This window comes from Sciurus carolinensis, chromosome 2, assembly GCF_902686445.1.
Source record: "Sciurus carolinensis chromosome 2, mSciCar1.2, whole genome shotgun sequence".
Taxonomy (NCBI): Eukaryota; Metazoa; Chordata; class Mammalia; order Rodentia; family Sciuridae; genus Sciurus; species Sciurus carolinensis.
The window spans coordinates 169733641-169755462 of record NC_062214.1 but is presented as its reverse complement, the minus strand read 5'-3'; the positions used below and the strand labels follow the sequence as shown (position 1 = coordinate 169755462).

General features: G+C 34.0%; 1 protein-coding gene across 9 annotated transcripts in view; it reads right to left on the bottom strand.

The window, feature by feature from the left end:
* Pcnx1 (pecanex 1) overlaps positions 1–21822 on the bottom strand; it is a 168270-nt gene that overhangs the window by 30690 nt on the left and 115758 nt on the right. For 7 of the 9 annotated variants that reach the window (XM_047537923.1, XM_047537930.1, XM_047537926.1 and 4 more), the window contains 8 exons: positions 20075–20167; positions 16707–16857; positions 14340–14481; positions 13421–13598; positions 10687–10795; positions 9786–9915; positions 6793–6851; positions 4744–4959 (listed from right to left, as the gene is read on the bottom strand). In XM_047537923.1, coding sequence (XP_047393879.1) covers positions 4744–4959; positions 6793–6851; positions 9786–9915; positions 10687–10795; positions 13421–13598; positions 14340–14481; positions 16707–16857; positions 20075–20167 — 1078 coding nt within the window. The remainder of the gene's footprint in view (positions 1–4743; positions 4960–6792; positions 6852–9785; positions 9916–10686; positions 10796–13420; positions 13599–14339; positions 14482–16706; positions 16858–20074; positions 20168–21822) is intronic. The other 2 variants (XM_047537936.1, XM_047537933.1) reach the window with 2 other exon arrangements.

The following is a 21822-nucleotide window of genomic DNA, read 5'->3' as shown; positions in this document are numbered from 1 at the left end:
TAGGGTCTAAGTTGCTTGGGGCCTCACTAAATTGCTGAGGCTGGCTTTGAACTTGTGATTCTCCTGCCACAGCCTCCTGAGTCCTAGGATTATAGGTGTGCACCACTGCACCCAGCTGATAAAAAGATTTTATTATTTATTTATTTCTGTACCAGGGATTGAATCCAGGGATGCTCAATCACTGAGTCACAACCCTAACCCTGTTTATTTTGAGACAAGGTCTCACTAAGTTGCTAAGACTGCTTTAAACTTGTGATCCTCCTGCCTTAGTATCCCGAGTTGTTGGGCACATGCCTGGCTGATGAACAGTTTTTAAATGAGGAAATAACATAATGAGAGTTATATGTTATGCAGGTCACTTGGTTAGTGGTCTATAGAGAACAGATGTGGCAAGGAGGAATTTGGCAATTCTGAAAGTTCATTAAGTTCCTTATTCAGAGTAGTGGGATAGGTGAATGGGATAATTAAATTAAAGGATGTTTTTGCTCTAACATATCAACCTCTTCCCCATAAGACTATCTACAGTTCCAACATACCCAGTAAGGTATTTTCCTCAGAAAATGAAGTCATAATAAGTATAGGAATATTTATAATTGAAATAAGTTTTGAGACTTGCAAAGTGATTTTGGCATACCTATGAGGAACTTTCCTAACTGTTCCCTGGATTACCTGTGTCTTTCAGTCACTCTGAGTATTACAGGTAACAATGAAAAGAACTAAAAATCATGAGAAGTGGACATATTCAAATCAATCAACATAACAAAAATTGTTCTTTTTTTTTTTTTTTAAGATTGAACCCAGGGGGGCTCTCCCACTGAGTTACATCCTAGTCCTCTTTATTTACTTTTAAATTTTGAGACAGGGCCTTTTTTTTTTTTTTTTTTTTTTTTTTGGTGGTGCTGGGAATCGAACCCAGGGCCTTATGCTTGCAAGGCAAGCACTTTACCAACTGAGCTATCTCCCCAGCCCGGAAAAATGTTCTTGATAGAAGTAACAAAAAGTGAACATGGTAGAAGCTGTAATCGGAAGTTTTTAATATGGCAAATAAACTGGTAAGTCTAATTTTTCACATAAGACTTACATGGCAAAGAATTTTGAAATTATTGGTAAAATAAAAATGGAAATGAAAATAATATATGAATGGGTTTAACCAAGACCTACAGGAAACTGAACAAGAAATCTGTTTAGTTAAATATTGCTTAAAATTAACCATCAAAACAGACAAATGAAATGTAAGAAATTTAACTGGTTTAATTGAGCATAACTCAGAAAATATACCAAAAACACTCAACAGATCCAAACATCTGCTTGGCAAGAGGACATGATTGGTTAGTAACTAGGGTAGAGGGAAGTAGGGGGGATAAGGGATGACACTAATAATCAAGGATCACATCAGTATCTAGGAGCAAGAATATAATCAATACCCCATGAGAGTTCTGGAATGAACAGGAGAAAACAGCATTTTTTTAGTCAATCTGAAAAGTTAGCAAAGATATATACTAATAGCTGTGTGTGACAGGTGCTCAAACAAAATCACTGAGGCAGATGTGATTTCTGCCCCTGAAGTTTGACCAACTTCAGCCCTGATCAAATCCAAGCTAAAGATGGTTTTTATATTTTTAAAGGATTATTTAAAAACAACAAAAAAGAATATTCAACAGAGAATGTGTAGAAAGTCTAAAATATTTACTATGTGACTCTCAACAGAAAAAGTTTACCAACCCCCAGGGCTGGAGAAAAAATAAACTTTAAACAAATGAACACAAATAAATAAAAAATTATTATTATGATAAGTACTAAGAAAATAACACAGTAAGATTAAATGTAATCATGTGTGACAGGTGGTTAGAGAAGGCTCTTTGCAAAGTGACATTTAGGGTAATCCCCTAAATATACTTAAGGAGCTAAGCCAGATGGGAGGTTGGTGGGAGGAGTGAGATGACTGGTACTTTCTGGGGGAAAAGTGTGGGGTGACAAGGAGCTCTTAGTTAAGAACTGAGCACATCTAAGAAATTGAAAGAAGTCTAGAGTGGGCGAGGAGATTGGTATAGAGTGAGAATATAGAAAATGGCAGAACCAGATCATAGCATTGTAGGATGTGTTAGGGTTTTTGAATTTTAATTTAAAGGGTATCAGGAGTCACTGAAAACTTTCAAGCATAGGAATGACATGATCAAATCTGCTTAAAAAAACAAAAACCAACACAATGCCTGAATGAATTACAGCTATCCTTGCTATCCAGATCTATCCATGTGTTCAGATAGTAAGGGATAGTGTTTCCAAATTTGACTTGAATTTTGATTGGTAAACAACTAGAGCTTGAACAGCTAAGATTTATCAAAAAATTTATTTGAATCTATTTATTCCTGGGGAGATAGCTCAGTTGGTTCAATCCCCAGCACCACTAAAAAAAAAAAAAAAAAAAAAGAATCTATTTATTACCAGAGAGGGAAAGTTGGGAGAAGGAGAATTTAGATCAGCTATTTGATTTGATGAATTTATCATCAATATGATAGTAGATGATATGAGCAAGTGATAAGAAAGACATTTTTCCATTTCACAAAAGTATAAAGACTAGAAAAAAGCCTCCCCGGGCATTTTTTTTTTTTTTTTTTTTAATTGAGTTAAAAAACCAGGTGAGATCCTCAGGTCACAAAAGTTAAAAAGGAAGTTAGTTCTAGCAGTGGTAAGTCTGAGGGTATGATGTGGACTTTTGGATGAGTTCACTTGGATTACATTTGAACAGGATAGGAGTATATGGAATTAAGGACAAGAGTAGATGAAATAAAGGTGGAAAGGCAGAATGAAACATCCACAGGACAGGAAGAGGAGAGTAAGAACAGAAGAGGGGAGGCAAAGCGTTACAAATTTAAGACATCAATATATGTAACAATTTGAGTACTGTGTAAGTACTAGTTAACAGAGTCGTTTCTAGGGCTGGGGCTGTAGGCAGAGCACTTGCCTAGCATGTGTGAGGCACCGGTTCAATCCTTAGCACCACATAAAAATAAACAAACAAAATAAAGGAATCTGTCAATATGCAACTACCAAAAACCCGCAAAAAACAAAAACAAAAAACCCCTCAAAACAAAACAAAACCAAACCCAGTAGTTTCTAGAGAAGCACTTACTCCATCCACAAAATTTCCATAACAAGCTTTCTGATTCAATATCAAAGTGAAAATTAATCCTTAGGGTACTGATCTGGATTGATTCTCTTTCTAGTCAAATATTTTCTGATTTCCTATTCCAGACTAAAGACACTACAAAGACTTCGTCTTAGGATACATCAAAAACTCTCTAAACTCTTTAGTTCAAATGTTCCCATAGACCAGAAAGATATTCAAATACAGGATTTGAAATTCCTATAAAACAAGTTTATTCTTTGTGGTTAGAAGCTATTCAACCTAAGATGTGAAGAAAAAGGAACACTTTTACAGTGTTGGTGGGATTGTAATTTAGTATAACCACTATGGAAATCAGTAAAGAGGTTCCTCAAAAGACTAGGAACCACTCCTCCTCGGTATTTATCCTGAAGAATTAAAGTCATCAAACCACAGTGACACATGTACAACCATGTTTATGGCTGCACAATTCACAATAGCCAAACTGTGGAACCAGCCTAGGTGTCCAACAATGGATGAATGGATAAAAAGTATGTGGTAATAAGTACACAATGAAGTTTTATTCATCCATAAAGAAAATGAAATCATGTCATTCACACTCAGAAGGCCAAGGGTCTTATGTTTTCTCTCATATGTGGAAGTTAGAGAGGAAAAAGGAAAAGGAAGGTGGGAGCAGATCTCATGGAAATCAAAGGGAGATCAGGAGAGGAAAGGGACCAAGGGGTGGGGGATGGGGAAGGAGGGGAGAAGTGTTAGGGAGTGATACTGGCCAAATTATGTTGCTATTTTTTGTGCATGTATGAATATATAAAAATAAATCCTATCCTTATGTACAACTATAAAAAATTGTGGGAAAAATGAGTTAACAAAGAAGTGCATAGAACAGTATCTGGCACGCAGTGTGTGCAATAAATATTAGCTGTGTTAAAAAAAAAAAAAGAAGTTACTTAACATGTAGGAGTTGACAACATCAAGTTGATATGTTTCTGAATGTACCAGTTTCTGTGAAGAAAGAGTTTCATTTGTCAGTAAATAAAACTGTAGAGTGCAGGTGGGAGGGGCACCAGGAGTAACTACCTCATACATGCGGGGTTTTATTTGGAACTAGACAGAGGTGATGGTTGCGCAACACTGCAAATTTATGTACAAATACCACTGATTCTTCATTTTAAATAGTTAATTTTAGGTGAATTTCACTTTAATTTAAAAAAATTGTTGAAGACAATGGCATGGTGTCTTTTGGAACATAACTCAGTCAACTACTCTGTCTCACACAAAAACAACATTCTATGCCACTAGCCGAGCAAACATACATAATTTGTCACAAAAGCGTCTGGCAAGAGACAAAGCACAGAACAACAGAAGTCAGTATCTCCAGGTAAACAAGTCAATTATATTCTAATGCTACTACCTTTCCATATAATGCAACACCAAAAAAAATGACTCTTCATGTGACTATGAAATGGGAGGGTCCCTAATAAATACTCTTCAACAACTTTTCTCACTCTATAATCCCAAATATCTAATTTTATGAACACTTTTGATTTGAGATATAAACACTCAAAACTTAGATGCTGTAGAAGTACACTATAAAAATAAAAGATGAATGAACGTCCTACCTCTAAATTCTAGTCCTCGCAGCTGGAAAGTGACGAGACCATTGCCTATCTCTATAAGGTGTACTAATGCATTGAGATAGTCAGAGGCAAGGATGAAACAATCCCCGGTACTGTAGTTTCCCCACCGTCCCAGCAGCAAATCACCACAGAGGCTGTGCTGCAGGGATCTCGTTAAATGTTCATAGAAGATGGAATTCAGATTGTTGTCATCTGATCCTATAAGAAGGGATTAAACAAAAAACCAAAATGTCAGATTTCACCTTAATTCCCTTTCATATTGACAAATGAGATTGTTAAAAATATCAAAATTAACTTCCAGCTCAGGTTGTATTTATATTTACTTGACAAGAAAAATAATACTCATACCCTTACAATTTCTACATAAAAATGAAACAATAATGAGAGGTTTCAGAATTGAGAGAAGTTACATAACTTCTCTGAGGGTTCCTATCCATGTAATGTGGGAATTTGATTAGATACAATCTAAAAACTTTTCCACCTTTTTAACAGTCCACAACTTATAATTCATGGACAGTTATTGCTATTCAATGAAATATGCCTTATAATTAAAACTATACAGAAAAATGAAAAAGAGAAACTAATATTCAGAAGGAGAACAAAAAGCTTATTTGGTAAAGAAGCGGGTAAAATAATATATAAGACTTGAAGAAGACAGTCCAAAACAAAGAGAAATTAGTTAAAAAGAACCTGAATAACAAGATGGTTGATATTTAGCAAAAATAAACTATATACACAGATGTAGAAAAAAAGAACCTACAAATGGTATGTTAGGGTTATCATGTAAGAAAAACATTAGTATAAAAACATCATTGAATGAGTACGACCTCCTCTAGAAGTAACCTATCCAAAGTGGGTACCCAAAGCACAGTACTAGAGAACAGCAAAATTGTCAAAACTTAGTAATTATTTTAAACTTAAACTAAATATTAAAATAATAAAAGGGGAACCCTAGGTTCTAATGGCAATAAAATGATTGTATTTAACTTTATGCATACCCAACACAAAAGTGATTTTGTCCTGTGGAAAGGTGGTGGCAGCATCAGGAGAATTTCAGTCCCTTATAGCATATACTAGAATTGAGATGGTTCTTTTCTCTAACAGAATGTGACGATTAACAGTCATTAATATCAAATAGCTAGTACTCCTTAATTCAATATTAAAATTAAGAACCAATCAGATCTATAGTTTGGTTTTTAAGATGTGTATAGTATTTTAAGGGAACTTATAAGTCAAATAGATACAAATATTTCAGTCTATTTGAGAGTAAATGTTTTTTTAATACACTTAAGTTCTAGTTGTTCGTTAGTCCTTCACAACTGTGGCAGTGAAATTCATTTCTTACTGCTGGATAGGCCAATAAAATGATACTTCCCAAATATCAAAACTAAGAATCAGATTTTAGATAATGGTAATGCCACCAAAGTGTTACCCACTCAAGTCATATCTTGAGTGGTTATATGGTCCCTTGTAGATGTCAACTCAATACATACTAACTAAAATTATATTAACATTTACTTAAGAATTCAGGAAAGGATAGAAGCCAAGATATTAATGAAATGTGCTAAATACCCTTCAACACAGTCGACTAGTTTTAGTTTAATTGCTTTCTACTTTTTAATCTATGTAAGAATAATCTTTCAGTGACATTTTAAGATTTCCCATCAGCATTGTTTAAATGCATTTTATTAAGGATGGGTATATACGTCAGGTACAATGGTATATGCCTGTAATTCTAGCTACTCTGGTGGCAGGAGGATCACAAGTTTGAGACAACCTGAGTAATAGATCAAGGACCTATCTCATTTAAAAAAAAAAAAAAACAAAAACAAAAGATGGGCATATAAATTGGAGATAGTCTAATTCACATGCACTTTACTTTGTTAAAAATAAAATAAAGGATATCAGTTGTTTAAAAATGGCTACTTGGGACTCATAAAGGATTTCGACAAAGATAAATATATATTTACATATTACATACACATGACAAAATCTTTAACTTAATGCCTTACTCACAAGTAGCATTATTACCTGGATTTCTATCAAGCTGGGAAGCCAATCTGGTATTTGAATGGTCCACTCGTTTTGTGCTAAAGAAGACAAAATAAAACATGTTTCATTTCTTTACTTAAAAAAATTTAATAAGAGTAAGGGAGCTGAGCATAGTAGCATGCCTGTAATCCCAGCGACTTGGGAGGCTAAGGCAAGAGGATTACCAAGTTCTAAGACAGCCTGGGCAACTGAGATCCTGTCTTAAAATACAAAATATAAAGAGCATTCCTAAGTTTAATCCCCAGTACTGCAAAACCCAAAACCAAAACCAGACAAAACACAAGGAGGGAACTCTAAGATACAGATCAAATAATAGTGCTTTAGGAAAATCTCTGGGGAATCTCTGTTACTAATATATTGATAAACTCCTTGGCAGCACACTGCTTGCTAGTACTAGGGCTTGATCCTGTCTCACGTGTGCTAGGTAAGTGCTTTGCCACTGAGCTACATCCCGAGCTGGTAGCACAATTTTACAGATAGTTTTTCTAACAGTCCCCCTACCCCCACATTTACCACATATAAACATAGCAGTTTTTCCCCCCTAACAGGGGTCACTGTAGAGTTTGTAAAAAGACATCCAGGGGTGGTAGTTGGGGGTGGAGATCAGAATGAGAAAATGCAGACTGCACATGGTTCTCAGAAACTCACAGAACATGAAACATTCTTTGCAAGGGGAAAGAATACCTATTAAAGCTCAGTGGTACTGTGTCTGGTCTTCAGAACAGTAGTTCCCAAAGTGCAGACTGTGAAACCAGGACTTTTTCAAGGAGGTTTCCAAAACAAAAGTATTCTTTTAATAATGCTTAGTTGTTACTAGCCCCTTTTTCCTGGTTTGACAACTGCACTGAAGGTATAGAAGCAATAGTGGGTAAAACTGCTGATGTCTGAGCATGAATCAAAGCAGCAACACTAAACAGTATTGTCCCTGCCACACATGCACAATAAAACAAATGAGCAGTTCCACTTCACATATCCCTAACAAGGCAGTAAAAATGTGAATTTTATTAAATCTAGATTCCTTAGTACAGGCCTCTTTAATGTTCTGCAAGGGAAAAATGAGAAAATACAGAGAAAGCACTTTTGCTGCATTCTGACGGCTGTCCCAAGGGAAAGCATGTGTGTAATCATTAGAATTATGAGCTGAACTAGCGGCTTTTTTTTCTTGAAACACTATTTTTACTTGAACAGCTGATTGAGGAAATTTAGACTTATTCATATGGGTTATTTAACAGATATTTCTCAAAAATAAAATGAATCTGTCATTTCAAAGAAAACAACTGGTAATATCTGTTGATACTGACAAAATTCAAGCTTTAAGAAAAAATTAGAATATGGGAAAACTTGTATCCACCACCATAAAGCTTCCCAATGCTTCATGTTATTTTTTTTTTGAGATTGGTAATAATATTAATGAATACATTTTTTAAAACACTGCATAACAAATTGTATCAACATTTGGAAGACCTCTTTTACTCAGTAAATCAGTATTTTTCTAAGTGAATAATAAACGAAGTTATAAAATAATGCATAAATAAAAGATCCATTCAAAATACAAGACAGATAGGTAAATATTGATGTAACATAGTTCCAAAAATACAGATACAGTTAAAAATTTCACACTGTACTAACTTTCAATCAAGAGTCTATCATTTGTTGAGTTTTAGTGAAGGATCAAGGAAAAATATCCACAACTGTCTTAAATGTTTATGAAAATATTCCTTTTTCAACTACATATCTGTGTGAGGCCAAATTTTCTTATGTATTTCAAGTAAAACAGCATACCACAACAGAATGACTAAAGAGGCAGATAAAAGAAGTCATCTGTTAACAAGTCAGACTTGTAAAAATTTGCAGAACTGTAAAACAGTAACATTATTCTAATTTTTTTTGAGTAGGTGGGAAAATATAGCTATTCTTAAAGCTATGGAATTTATAAGATTATTAAGGGATTCTAGGACCAAAATACTTAAATAACTACTATCATAGAACATGACTCTGGGTTAGAAGTTGGTCCAGAATAGGATACAAATAACAGTGAAATTTGCCAAAATGGAAAATACCATGTGTGGTTTTAGTAATGGACTATAATCAAAATTTTAAACCCACAAGTCAATTCACTGTTTCCAAGGAGACCACAACTTTCCCCAGCAAAAATGCCAATGTGTGAAAGTGTAGAGGAAAAAGCATTCATGGAGATGGCCAGTGGAACCATAAATTAGGATAAGCTCTTTCTAAGGAACTGAATCTAGACAGAAAAAATACTTTATGTACAAAGACACTCATTAAAAACTTTTCTTCATTGAAAAAGCAGAGATAACATAAATATTTGGATCTCACTGGCTATGGTGGCATACACTTGTAATCCTAGTGACTTGGAAAGCTGAGGCAGGAGGATCACAAGTTCAAAGCCAGCCTCAGAAACTTAGAGACGCTCTAAAGCAACTTAATGAGACTCTGTCTCAAAATTAAAAAAAGCTGGGGATGTAACTCAGTGGTAAAGTGTCTCTGGGTTCAATCACCACCCACAACCCCCATTAGATTTAAAAATAGCTATTTCTAAGAAAACTATGAAGTGATTAATTATAATAATGGATAGCATAAAGATTTAGAGTATTATTAATAAGGAATAAGTTTAAGAAATACCAATGAAAGAAAAAAAGATGCAAAATGAGTATATTTAAATTAGAATTGTTTTTAAAAATCTCATGAGTAGAAAAAAGAGAAACAGTGATTTTCCCCCAATTCTATCACTTACATAATTTTCACATTTTAAAAATATTTATAAATTTTTAGCAAGACTATTTCAACATGTAGCTCAGTGGTAGAGTGCTCCTGGTTCAATCCTCAGTACCCTCTCCATCAAAAAATTCACCATAACAAATTATGAACCACAAATAACTTCTAATAATAATGCTATCAATAGTTTTTCCTTATAAAAAAGAAACTGTCTTTCAAGCATTTACTTTACTCACTTATAATCTCTCTCCCAGAATTTCACAGGTCGAACATAAGAAGTGATAAATATTGCACTTCCTAAAAAAGGGTTTAGTGGAGTAGAGAAGAAAGCTGACACAGCAGCCTGAATAAACAGCATAGCTGAATCTATGGGAAAAGTAGTTAAGGAACTTAAGATTCATCTGAGCATGCATACACACAGACATGAAGAAGACAGAAAAAAAAAATTGTACAAACACATTTAGATCACAGCAATTAGAGAAATGAAATTCACCAGATAAATACAAAAGAGGATGTCACTGGACACCACAAGGGCGTACCAACAGAAAAACAAAAAAGGGAAGGGGGCCAAATAAATATTTGCTAATATATATTTAGTAAAACTCCATATATCAATTTGGAAAGAAATGCTTGGTTTCAATTTTCCATTAGGTTAAAACCAAAACTTGCAGATATCAAAAGTCTGCCTTTCAACATCACTAGTGTCATTAACCTTTGTTATTATTTAGAAAATATTTTTAAGAAAGGAAGAGAATAGAAAATTTCAGACAGTTCAATCTATCATGAAGTGTTTTGCTCAATTATTTAAAATATTTCTAAACATTCTATGTACATAAAAATACTTTTATTTCTAGACTTTAATAATATCATAATAATTTATATTTATAATATGGAATTTTAAGTTAGTATTATTTAATTACAAAACTTTGTTTTTTCACCTTTAGGTAATCTGTGGGCCACAAATGTTAATACAAGTTAAACAATCTAAATCAGGATAAGTGAGAACTAAAAAGAATGAGTGTTTGATTATTTACGTATAGTAACCTATATTCTATGCCTATGAAAGGTTTTGCTTGTAAATCAATATTCTTATCAAGGATATGACTATCCATTCTCATAATTTAATATGAAGGATACGAGGCACTGCAAAGGGCTGAGCAAATGCATGGAAAGCAGAACCCCATGTAATCTGCCATGGGGCGATGTAGGTGTACACGAACTGCAACTTGTAAAGGAGTTCCCAAAGCTGTAGGAGGAAGAGGAAAGGAAAACCATCAGCAAAAAACTTAAATCAGATATTTGAATTAGAAAATAAAAGACCTACAAAATGTATTTTCTTCTTCCTGGGGAAACTGCACTGAAATTATCTGCCATTTGTATAATAAGATTTATTACTGCCAAAATGCTGAACTTATTTTTAAATAAAAAATGCCATTTGTTAAGTAAAGATGCCTAGCTGATTTGTGAATTTGTGTTTCATAAATTTAGAAAGTTCTATGCCCTCTACTGGCCAGTCATATTACTACTACTACTACAAGTAAAATGAAGAAAAGTAGGAAGCAGCAAAGTAACAATCCTTGGAGGAAAAAATATATCTAGATATCTGTAAAGTACAACATTTTATTCCAAAACACACTTTCCTCAAATTTTAGTGCTCTGGAAACTGAGTATGTTTAAAAAAACAATGTCAAAAGGAATTTGAAAACACCAGTTGTATACAGTTTTCACTACCTATTTGCATAGAAATTTTGTTGTATATACTAGACTTCTGTTGATAATAGAAATTATCAATGGAAACAAAATAAACATTTTAGTCTTATTTAACTTTGAATCTATTATTGTGGTTGAACAATCTTCAACTCTGAAACAGGGACACTGTGTTTGTCCAAGACAGACCAGGTCTGCTTGTCAGGCAATATAAAACCCAACTCTTGAAATAAATCACAGAATCTTAAAAAGCAAAAGTTTTAACTAATTTGGTGACAAGATTAGACACAAACATTTCATCTCTTAAAATACTTAAGCTGATTTACAAATGAACTTGTTTGACTTTCAATTTAAAAGAGAAATCAGGGTTGGGGATATACCACAGTGGTAGAGGGCTTGCCTGGCGTGTGTGAGGCCCTGGGTTCAATCCCCAACTCTGCAACCAACCAATCAACTGAAGAAATCACAATTTCAATGAATTAGAAGTGCACATGAATCCCAATATTTTTAGCCATAAGTCAAAATCATGCTAACAATCCTCAGTACTAATGTTAATAGGATCATGTAAAACAAAAGAAACACATATATTATCATGTAATTAGAACTACTTAAAAGCAGTAACTTGGAAAAACTTCAGATTCTAAATGTGAAGCAGACTGTACTCAAATTTTGACTGTAATAATTGAAGAAAAAAATGATATGTAACTACATAGGTGTGTTGGGTAATAAAATTTTTGTATACATTTAATTAAAAGGTTTATTAAATTGATGACAGAATGAAATATATCTAAAGTGATCTATTGCATATTACTTATTATCATTGTTCTTTCTAGTGACATATGAAAGACAAACTCCTTAAGGACAGAGCTTTCTCTCCCCCCTCCCCCGACTAATTAATAGCCTATGCATCTAGAATAGTTCTGAGAAAATGTATGCTTCCCCCCAGAATATGTGACAAATGAAGGATTAAGAAAATCCAAACTAATGTAGAGTTAAGTGTACCAACTATAGTTCATATATTAGTTTACATTTTATTGCAGCTTTCACTTATTTCCAACCAGTGTAAGAAGAAAACACAATTTTCAATCTAAGTATCTCAGTTTGTGAAAGACCACATGCTTCTTTATATACACAATTCTCTGATTAACTTTCTGCTTTTGTCTTTTGGTTAATAATCATGCTGACAAGAAAAAATACATGATGAAAGTGCATATTAATTAGTGATTGAACAAATGTAATACTGAAATAGTTTAAAAGGTATTTATTACAATATCGAAAATGACTACCACTAAAACCTCGTTTGGATTAATCGCTTTCCATTTTCACTGTTTCATCCTAGGTCAGACCTCCACCACATCTGAATCACTGTCACAATCTCTTAAGCTGTTCTCCATACCTTCAAGGTTCTCTCTTCCCCATTTCATCCCAAATGTGGCTGACCAGGCTAACTTGCCTAAAATTGGACTTTCACTGTGTTTTGTAGCTGTTCATTTGCTTCAGCTCTCAGTTACCTATCAAATGGGATAATATATGTCAAAGTCCTTTGTATATGGTCAGTGTTACCATGAAATCTAATTACTATTTAATTTACGAACAATCTGACTGTACAACCTATTTGATTGAGAAAGGTAGTACGGTTCAATAAAAAAATCCTTGCATGAAGAGGGAGAAGATCTGGATTTTGCCATCTCATTTACAAAGGTCATAAAGACACTTGTCTGAGGGCAAATAATGAATTTTAGAAGCATTTTGCAAACTTCAGAATATTCTGTTGAGTTCATTTCTGGTTGTTACCACATGGTCTCACTGTCTTCATTCAGCTAGCAAGTTTTTCTTCACTAGAATTGTTCCCTTCATCTATCCAACAACCCAAATTCAACTATAACCACTTATATTTCTAAAATTATTCAAAAGCACACTCCACTTACTAATAATGTTTCTTTATATAACAATTTTATCTTCCTAACTATAGCAAAAAATACAATTTATATGGATCACTGTGACTAGCATTGCTTAGGGATTCTAATATACTCGAAGTTAAATGATGAGACATTAATTAAAAGACAACAAATAAATAAAATACATGCATAATCTTCACAAAGTACTCTATTACTTAGGGTGATAGTTTTTGCAGGCAGAGATATTCCTTTCAGTGATAAATTACCTTGCTGAACAGTATGGACATGAAGAAGAGATCCAATAGCATGGTCTCTGAAAAAGCTTCATAGTCAAATTTGAAAAAGAGTACTGTAAAGATGACTGTGACATACTGATATGTAGGGCTGCTAAAAGAGGATCGCAGTAACTTTAAGCCAGCAATGGTGATCATTAAAGCACCTAATCTGTAACAGAAAGACACAACTCATTAACTCATGGTTGACCACACTGGAACATTTTTCTAACTTTACAAAAATGACCAATTTACTAAGCTTATAATATAAAGATCAAATTTAAACCTCTAAAAATGATTTATACACTAAGCAAATCACATCTTGAAAGGATCTTGAAAGAATATTAGTATAATATTCTTTTGATAGTTTGTATTGTAATTCTAATCCTCTATGAGTGTAAGCATGTTTTAAAAATAGGCAGGTATTGTAATTCTGTCACCTGGTTCTCTAGTTTCTCAATATTTCTATCACTGTAATGTTAATTGCATTTAACACATGAAAAACACATAATAATTACTCCCAAACATTTACCTACACTAGGAGATAGGACCATGGGTAACCATGAAGGAAACTGACCATCTATATGGTATGACTTACACAATACACAAAACCAGTCATCCCCCAGATCTGTCATCTAATATTAAAAATTGATCTGAATAAATGTCCTCTTCACAAAGTTTCAGTTGACAATGAGATGTTTGTAGTAGTGAATTTGCCAAGAACAAAAACAGATGTTCTAAAAAGGGAAGTGAAAGATAAAATTTCACCCAAATTTTTCAGCTTACGATGCCATGTACCACAGAGACACTTGATGGATATTTGGACATTGATCAATACCCTGAGACACTCTATTGTAATACTGTTGTAACAGTCCCTAGTATTCAGACTTAGATAGAAGATGATTGTACTTACTCTGTATCCAGTTTCTTTGGACTGGCAATTGTCTCTGCACTGCTACTTAGTTCATTGAGAACAATCAGTGGATAGATGATATTCTTCTCCACAAAAAGAAGCCACACATGAAGTTTTTCAAACCACATCATAGTAGCTGCATCTAACAAGGCAATGTAAGTCAAGAAGATCACATGTCATCCAACAGATAAGTAGTCTGCTAATGTGACAAAAAAGGAAACTCTCACAAATCAAATTAGCCCTACACTATAAATAAAAATATAAAAATCCAGTACTTTCACTAATTACCAACTCTGATGAATTCTGAAATATGTACAAATTTGCTATTTGGATATGACTTATCTTTAGATGAATTTCATTTTAAACTCTAATTCTTTGAGGGGTGGGTACCAGGGATTGAACTCAGGGGCACTCAAACATTTAGCCACATCCCCAGCCCTTTTTTGTATTTTATTTAGAGACAGGGTCTCACTGAGGTGCTTAGTGCCTCGCTGTTGCTGAAGCTGGCTTTTGAATTCTCTATCCTCCTGCCTCAGTCACTTGTAGTGCACCACTGTGCATGTGCCACTGCACATGTGCCACTGAGCCCAGCTTAAACTTTAATTTTTGAAATCTGTTTTTAACTAACTTTTTGTCACTTCTGGGTACATCTTATGGAGAAAAGGTTACTAAACTTTAGGCTGCCCCGTGTCCCAAAATAAATAAATGATCTATTAAGTTATTTATTTCTAAAATGTTAAGATATACATAGACATACACACATACATATAGTAGACTATCAGAACCCATGAGAATTTATGATTTGAATTCATATGCTTCATAATAGTCACTTTCATTGCCAATAGTGTTTCAGATAACCTAAATGATTTAACACATGGTTCTTCAGCTACCTGAAAGCAATATTTCCAAGCTTTCACCAAGTTCTCTAATGAATTATAATTTTTCTTACAATTGCTAAAATCAGTGGGAGAAAAAAAATAATTTTACTAATACTTGGTACTTTCAAAAACTCAAAAATGTCAGGTTGATTCAAATTTATAAAAATTTAGACTGGTTTAGGATAAAAAATAAGCAATGTGTTATATTATGCATTTAATTAAAACTGCTGACTTTTAAAATAAATTAGATATACTTGCTGTCATTTATATATAAAAGCAATGCTAATAAAATATGTCATCTGAGTTATTTCCATGAGGCAGGGAATGGGTCGGTACTGATTCTCACGATTTCGTGTTGTTTTCCCTTTTTTAAAGAGCACATATTTTGTAAAAGGTCCTCACAGTGCAGCTGATACAACCTATATATTAATGCTGTATTCTCTCCCTCAGATCTGACCACTATGAAGATTAAAGTGGCATGCTGCTTCAATCAATTTCACTAAAAGACCCAGGAAATTTGCTTTGAGAATGTATGTAAAGTCAAGTTTTTTTTTTTTTTCTTTTAGTTGTAGATGGACACAATACTTTTATTTATTTATTTTTATGTGGTGCTGAGGATCAAACCCAGTGCCTCACAAGCACAAAGCAAGTGCCTACAACTCCAGCCCTAAAGTCAAGTATTTTACAGAAAGTTTTCAAAGGCTTCAGCATTCTCTAAAAATGTTAATGCATCTTCAAACAATTGAGAGGTTTATTTTTCCTTTTATAGCAATTTCATAATTGACAGAAAAGTCTGTGAAGAAAAATGTGGTTCATTTCATCATTGGTACAATAATAAATAGCATAGATATGAACTTCTATTTCTCTAAAATGAGGAAGTACAGCATATCACTGGTCATGGGGCCAGTGAACAAGAAGTGAACATTTACAAAGGAAAGAAAAAGAAGCAGCAACTTGCCAAATGGACAGGCCTCATACCTTTTTTTGAGTCATTTTATAGTGTATTCCAAATCTGAACTAAAACAGCAATTTAAAAAGTAATTTTTTTTTTTTTTTTAAACTCTGGTAGGACCTAGTGTCTCTGGAAGAAATAACAACAAAGACCTTTTCAATTCTCCACTACTAAAACTAAAAACAAACAAACACACCAACAGGAAAGGCAAAAAAAAAAAAAAAAACCACCATCCTGCAAGAGATTCGATTCATTAACAGATTCAAACCTAAGGACGAGAAGCACAACCAAGATGTTATCCAATGATACATACTTAAGTCATCAATCAGCCTAGTAAAGAGAACCCAATCTTATTTTTTTTAAGTTTTTTTTTTTTTTTTGTTATAGATGGATAAAATACCTTTATTTATTCATTTTTATGTGGTGCTGAGGATTGAACCCAGTGCCTCATACATGCCAGGCAAGCACCCTACCACTGAGCCACAACCCCAGCCCCAATCTTAATATTAAGAAGAAAAGTGTTAATGAAATACTTACTTCGAACTTCATACTGATTGTACTCTGCAGTCTTCAGCAGAGGATGAGAGAAAAAGTGCCATGGTAGCTGTTTCCTAACTTGAGGCAGGACATAGTGGGTTATAAAACCCACAAAACCAACCAATGCATATAACACAAACTTGAGAGCAGGCTTTAAAAGAAAAAGAGAGTTGAGAAAATTAGGAGTGACTTTAAGACTCTGGAAACTCTCAATTATGGGTTCAATTTTTCATTTGATGATAGAGAATAGCAAAGTCAATTTTAGAATCTAAGAACTCAACACTTTTCTATAGTTACATTTCTATGTTAATGTGGCTTTTTCTGATTAAATCAAGCCATGAAAGACAATGAATGTTCTTATATTACAGATATTTAAAATGTGTTAACTACTTCCTTTGGTGTTTTACACTACCATACAATGAGTGTCTAGAGTTATACTGCTTCCTATTCCAAGAATGTTATATGTGATTTCAGAGCATTATAATAAATTGTTTAAACTAGCAGAAATGAAGGATATAAGCTAGTAAAACTGACTCTAAGAGCAGAGCAGAATGAGGTGAGAAAAAAATAAGTATTCACTTTGTTCCTTCACACTGTATATTATTTGAATTCTTATGTATGATTAAATTTACAAAAGAGGGAATCAAGTAATTTCTCCTTGAACATTCCAATTAAGTCATACATTTAGACATTCTGGAAACTTTTGGATATGAAGGAGTCTCTACTTGCACCCTGATGACCAACTAGACTGTACTTGTTTGGAAGTGATCATAAATTAATAGTTTGATGATAATGTTTGAAATGTTAAATAAAATTAAATAAGTATGCCTTTGCTTCTATATTAAATAACCATATTAAATTATTATTATTGGGCCATAAAACATATGGCCCAATGGTTTGTGACAGATGGAACACAGGAAATAAACCTGGATTCTAAAGGAAGGGGAATAAAGGAGGTGAGCATGCCTGTCCCAGCTTCCTGCCCTGAGTCTGTGGAATGTGCCACAGGAAGGGGAACCCAAGAAAAGCCAAGCACACTGTGAGATAAGGATGTGGAGATGAAAGTCTTGAAAGACCAGGGGGCTAAACTTCACCAGAAGAGAGTGTACCAAAGAGAAAACCAAACAGAGGGAGAACTCTGGAGATCTGCAGAGGGACCCTTGGAGTACTCAGGGTAATAGCAGTGCATGCAGGTGAGGAAACCACAGGAGGGCAGGAAAAGAAGCTCACTTCGTGAGAGTGCAGACAATACCCAGCACTAGTCCCAGCTGGGAGAGTATTTACTCTCATAAACCAGACTGAAAGAGCTAAAGCTTTACAAAGCACTGAGCAGAGACCTTGAAAGGGTATTCCCCTCAGTAGAGGGGATACCACGCTAGAATAAACAAGACACCCTGGTCCTACCTCAGAAACCTTAAAAGCAAGACCTGAAAGGATCACACTGTTAAGAAATACTTAGCAGCATTCCAGAAAAAAGCTCAAGAGTATTTATGGAAATATAAAATTATCCAACACCTAAATGTAAAATTTAAAATTTGACATCCAATCAAAAATTACTGAGTGTGCATAGAATCAGAAAACTATGACCCAGAGAGAGAGGGGAAGAAAATCAGTTAATGAGAACTAACATGTAAGTGATTCAGATGCCAGAATTAGTAAACAAGGACATAAAGAGTTGTAACAGAACACTTTATGTTCAATAAGTCAAGTAAGTAGAGGCGTGGGAGACAAATTTTTAAAAATAACCAAAATAAACTTCTAAAGATTAAAAATATAAATTATAAAAATTATAAATTCTGAGATTAAAATATATACTGAATGGGATTAATGACAGATTACACAAACACAGAAAAAAAGATCAGTGAATTTAAAGGTCTATCAGTGATACTATATAAAATTAAACAGTGGGAAAAAGAATGAAAATAAATCAAGTATCTGATAACTGAAATAATTTCAGAAGGGAAAGCTGTATATATTTGGAGTCTATGAGGCAGTGTGAAAATGGGGTGGAGGAAGAGGCAAGGTGGAAAAGGCAGGAGGAGGAGGACAGCAAAAACATCTGAAATAATGATGGCTAAAATTTCCCAAATTTATTGAAAAGTATAAACCCCAAACACAAAACCATGAGGAAAACTACATGAAGGCACATCATAATCAACTTACTCAAAACTAATGATAAAAAGAAAATCCTACAAGAAATAGAGGAGGGGAAAAGGTTATCTACGGAGGAATAAAGATAAAGGATAACTTGTGGAGAGCAGTGGTGGCACAAGGCTATTATAATCCCAAGGCCTCTGGTGGCTGAGGCAGGAGGAGCGCAGGCTTGAGGTCAACTGAGGAAGGCTCTAAGCAACTTAGTAAGACTCTCTCTCAAAATAAAAAATAAAAATGGCTGGAGATGTGACTTAGTGGTAAAGCACCTCTGGGCTCAATCCCCGTTACTAAAAATAAATAAATAAATAAACAGCAGATTTCATTTCAGAAGCAATAGAAGTCAGAAACACTGGAGCAACATCTTTAAATATGGAAAGAATTAAAACTGCTTTCCTAGAATTTTACACATAGTGAAGTATCCTTCAAAATCAATGGTGAAATAAGAACTTTCTCAGAAATATAAAGGCTGAAAGAATTTGCAGATTTATACTACAAGAAATGTTCTAGGAAATCTTTCAAGCAGAAGTAAATATGGATCTACAGTAACTACAGTAATGACATGGCCCACGGGAACACTTGAGGAATCTCTTCCATATCTGAGTCTGATTAGATGATAAGGTTCTAGGCCTTCCAACTATATAGGAATGAGACTTTTGGTTTCTTTAGGAGAGAATAAGGGCATCTTGCATATGAGAGGGATGAAATCATGGAGGCCAGATAGTGAACTGTGGTAGTCAGTCTCCAAAATGGTCTTGGCTCCCCGGTGGGTATTTCCTTCCCACATTATACCAGGGTTTGTCTATGTGACCAACAGAACATGGCAGAAGTACCAATATGTCATTTCCAAGATCAGGTTATAAGAGTACAGCTTCTGTCTTGGACTTTCTCTCTAGGATCACTTGTTCCAGGGAAAACCAGTTCCCATTTCATGAGGACACTGAGACCATCTATGGGGAAGACAATCTGGAGAGAAATTGAAGCCTCTGTACAACAAACCTCGGAAGACTGCAATATCATAAAAGATCCTAAGTTGGGAATTGTTTAGCTAAGCCACTCTCAGATTCATGATCCAGAAAAGTCATGAGAAAATAAGTATTTGTTATTAAAACCAAATGAAAAGTCATATGTCAGTGCTATTGACAAACATTATAATTAAAATCAGAAGTGAGTTCAAAGGTATTTTCCCAACTGAAAGAATAAAATTATTCCTTTACCTGTAATACTGTGAACACCGTGCTCACATGAATAGCAAAATACAGCACACCAATTACAATGCATACCACTAAGTCAGACTGTAAACGCTCACTCTGTGGAACAACAACAAAAAACAATAACGAAAATTTTTAAAAACCTTTTTTTTATTCCCAACTTGCAAAGTTTGAGAAATAAATTTTCACTGATCCTCTTCAACACTCTACATATTTCTTGAATGTAATGATTACTATAATAAATCTTATTTTCTTCCTCAATTTCCTCATATTTTTAGTGCCAAGGAAATTAAACAACTTAACCAGTCTGCATGCTCCAACCATATTATAATAGTCTTTTAGAATGAAGGTATTTTCCTCTCTACTGGTCAAAAATTTTACATAGAAGAAAAGGAAATAAGGTACTTAAGTTACCATATCATTTTTAGGTATCTCCCTTTGGTAAGTTACATTTTCACTGATCTTTTAAAATGTTAAAACCACATGCATAAGTCCTTAGTGGTTATACAGGCTGAGTACCCCTTAACTGAGATGCTTGTGACCAGAAGTATTTCAAATTTTGGAATCTTTCACACTTAAGAATATTTACCTAGACTTTTTACCAGTGGAGAATCCTTAAAACAAAAAGCCAAAGTTCAAAATGCTCTAAAATCCAAAACGTCTTAAGCATCAATTTAGGAACATTTTGTATTTTCAAGATTAGTAAAGCTCCACCTATACTAAAACCAGAAACTTCTTGATATGCCTGATATAAACTAGATTCAGAACATCTTCCTATGCTTAACATGAAATATCCTCTGCTAACATGGAAACTAAAGTCAGAAAAAATATTTCAATTATATCTTGAGGCAGTTTTGATTTTCTGAAGTTTTCTCCAGCTCATATCCACTGACAATAAAAATTATGTACTATTTAATACTTTTCTAAATTTCATCTTTCACAAATGGAAATAATATAAAATCTGGGAAATGTTGTTTTGTTCCATAAAACAGATATGAATCTATAGAATTCATCTTTAAATAATTACTAAGAGAACGTAAACAATATTATAATTTACTAAATTAGAAATGTAAGAGAATTACTGCATTTACTTAAGTATATTAAGATAGATTGGCTATTGTTCTCTCCTTTAACATGGAAAATGCACACACTTTTCAAATGGCCATTGGTAAATAAAACACCCTAGAGGACTAATAAAGACACTTCCAAGGATGAGGTAATTTTTGTTTGTGGTACTGGAGACTGAACCCAGAGGTGCTCTACCAGAGCCATGTCCCCAGTCATTTTTTAAAACTTAATTTTAAGACAGAGGTTAAGTTGTCTGGGCTGGCCCTGAATTTGCTGTCCTCTTGCCTAACCCTCTGGAACTAGAGGTGTACACCACCATGCCTGTCCATAGTTTTTAATCAAGAATAATAATAACACCACAATGAATCTAATTTATATTGACACAGTAGTTCCCCCTTATGTATGAGTTATATGTTCCAAGACCCTCAGTGGATGCCTGAAATCACAGACAATATCTAACCCTATATACTATATTGCTAACCATGACGGCTACTAAGTGACTAATGGGCAGATAGCATACACTGCATAGACATACTGGACAAAGAGAGATTCATGTCCCAGTTGATACAGTGCAAGATTTCATCATGCAAATCAGAATGGCATGCAATTCAAAAATTATGGATTATTTATTTCTGGAATTTTCCATGTAATAATTTTGGACTGCATTTGATGATGGGTAAGGATAA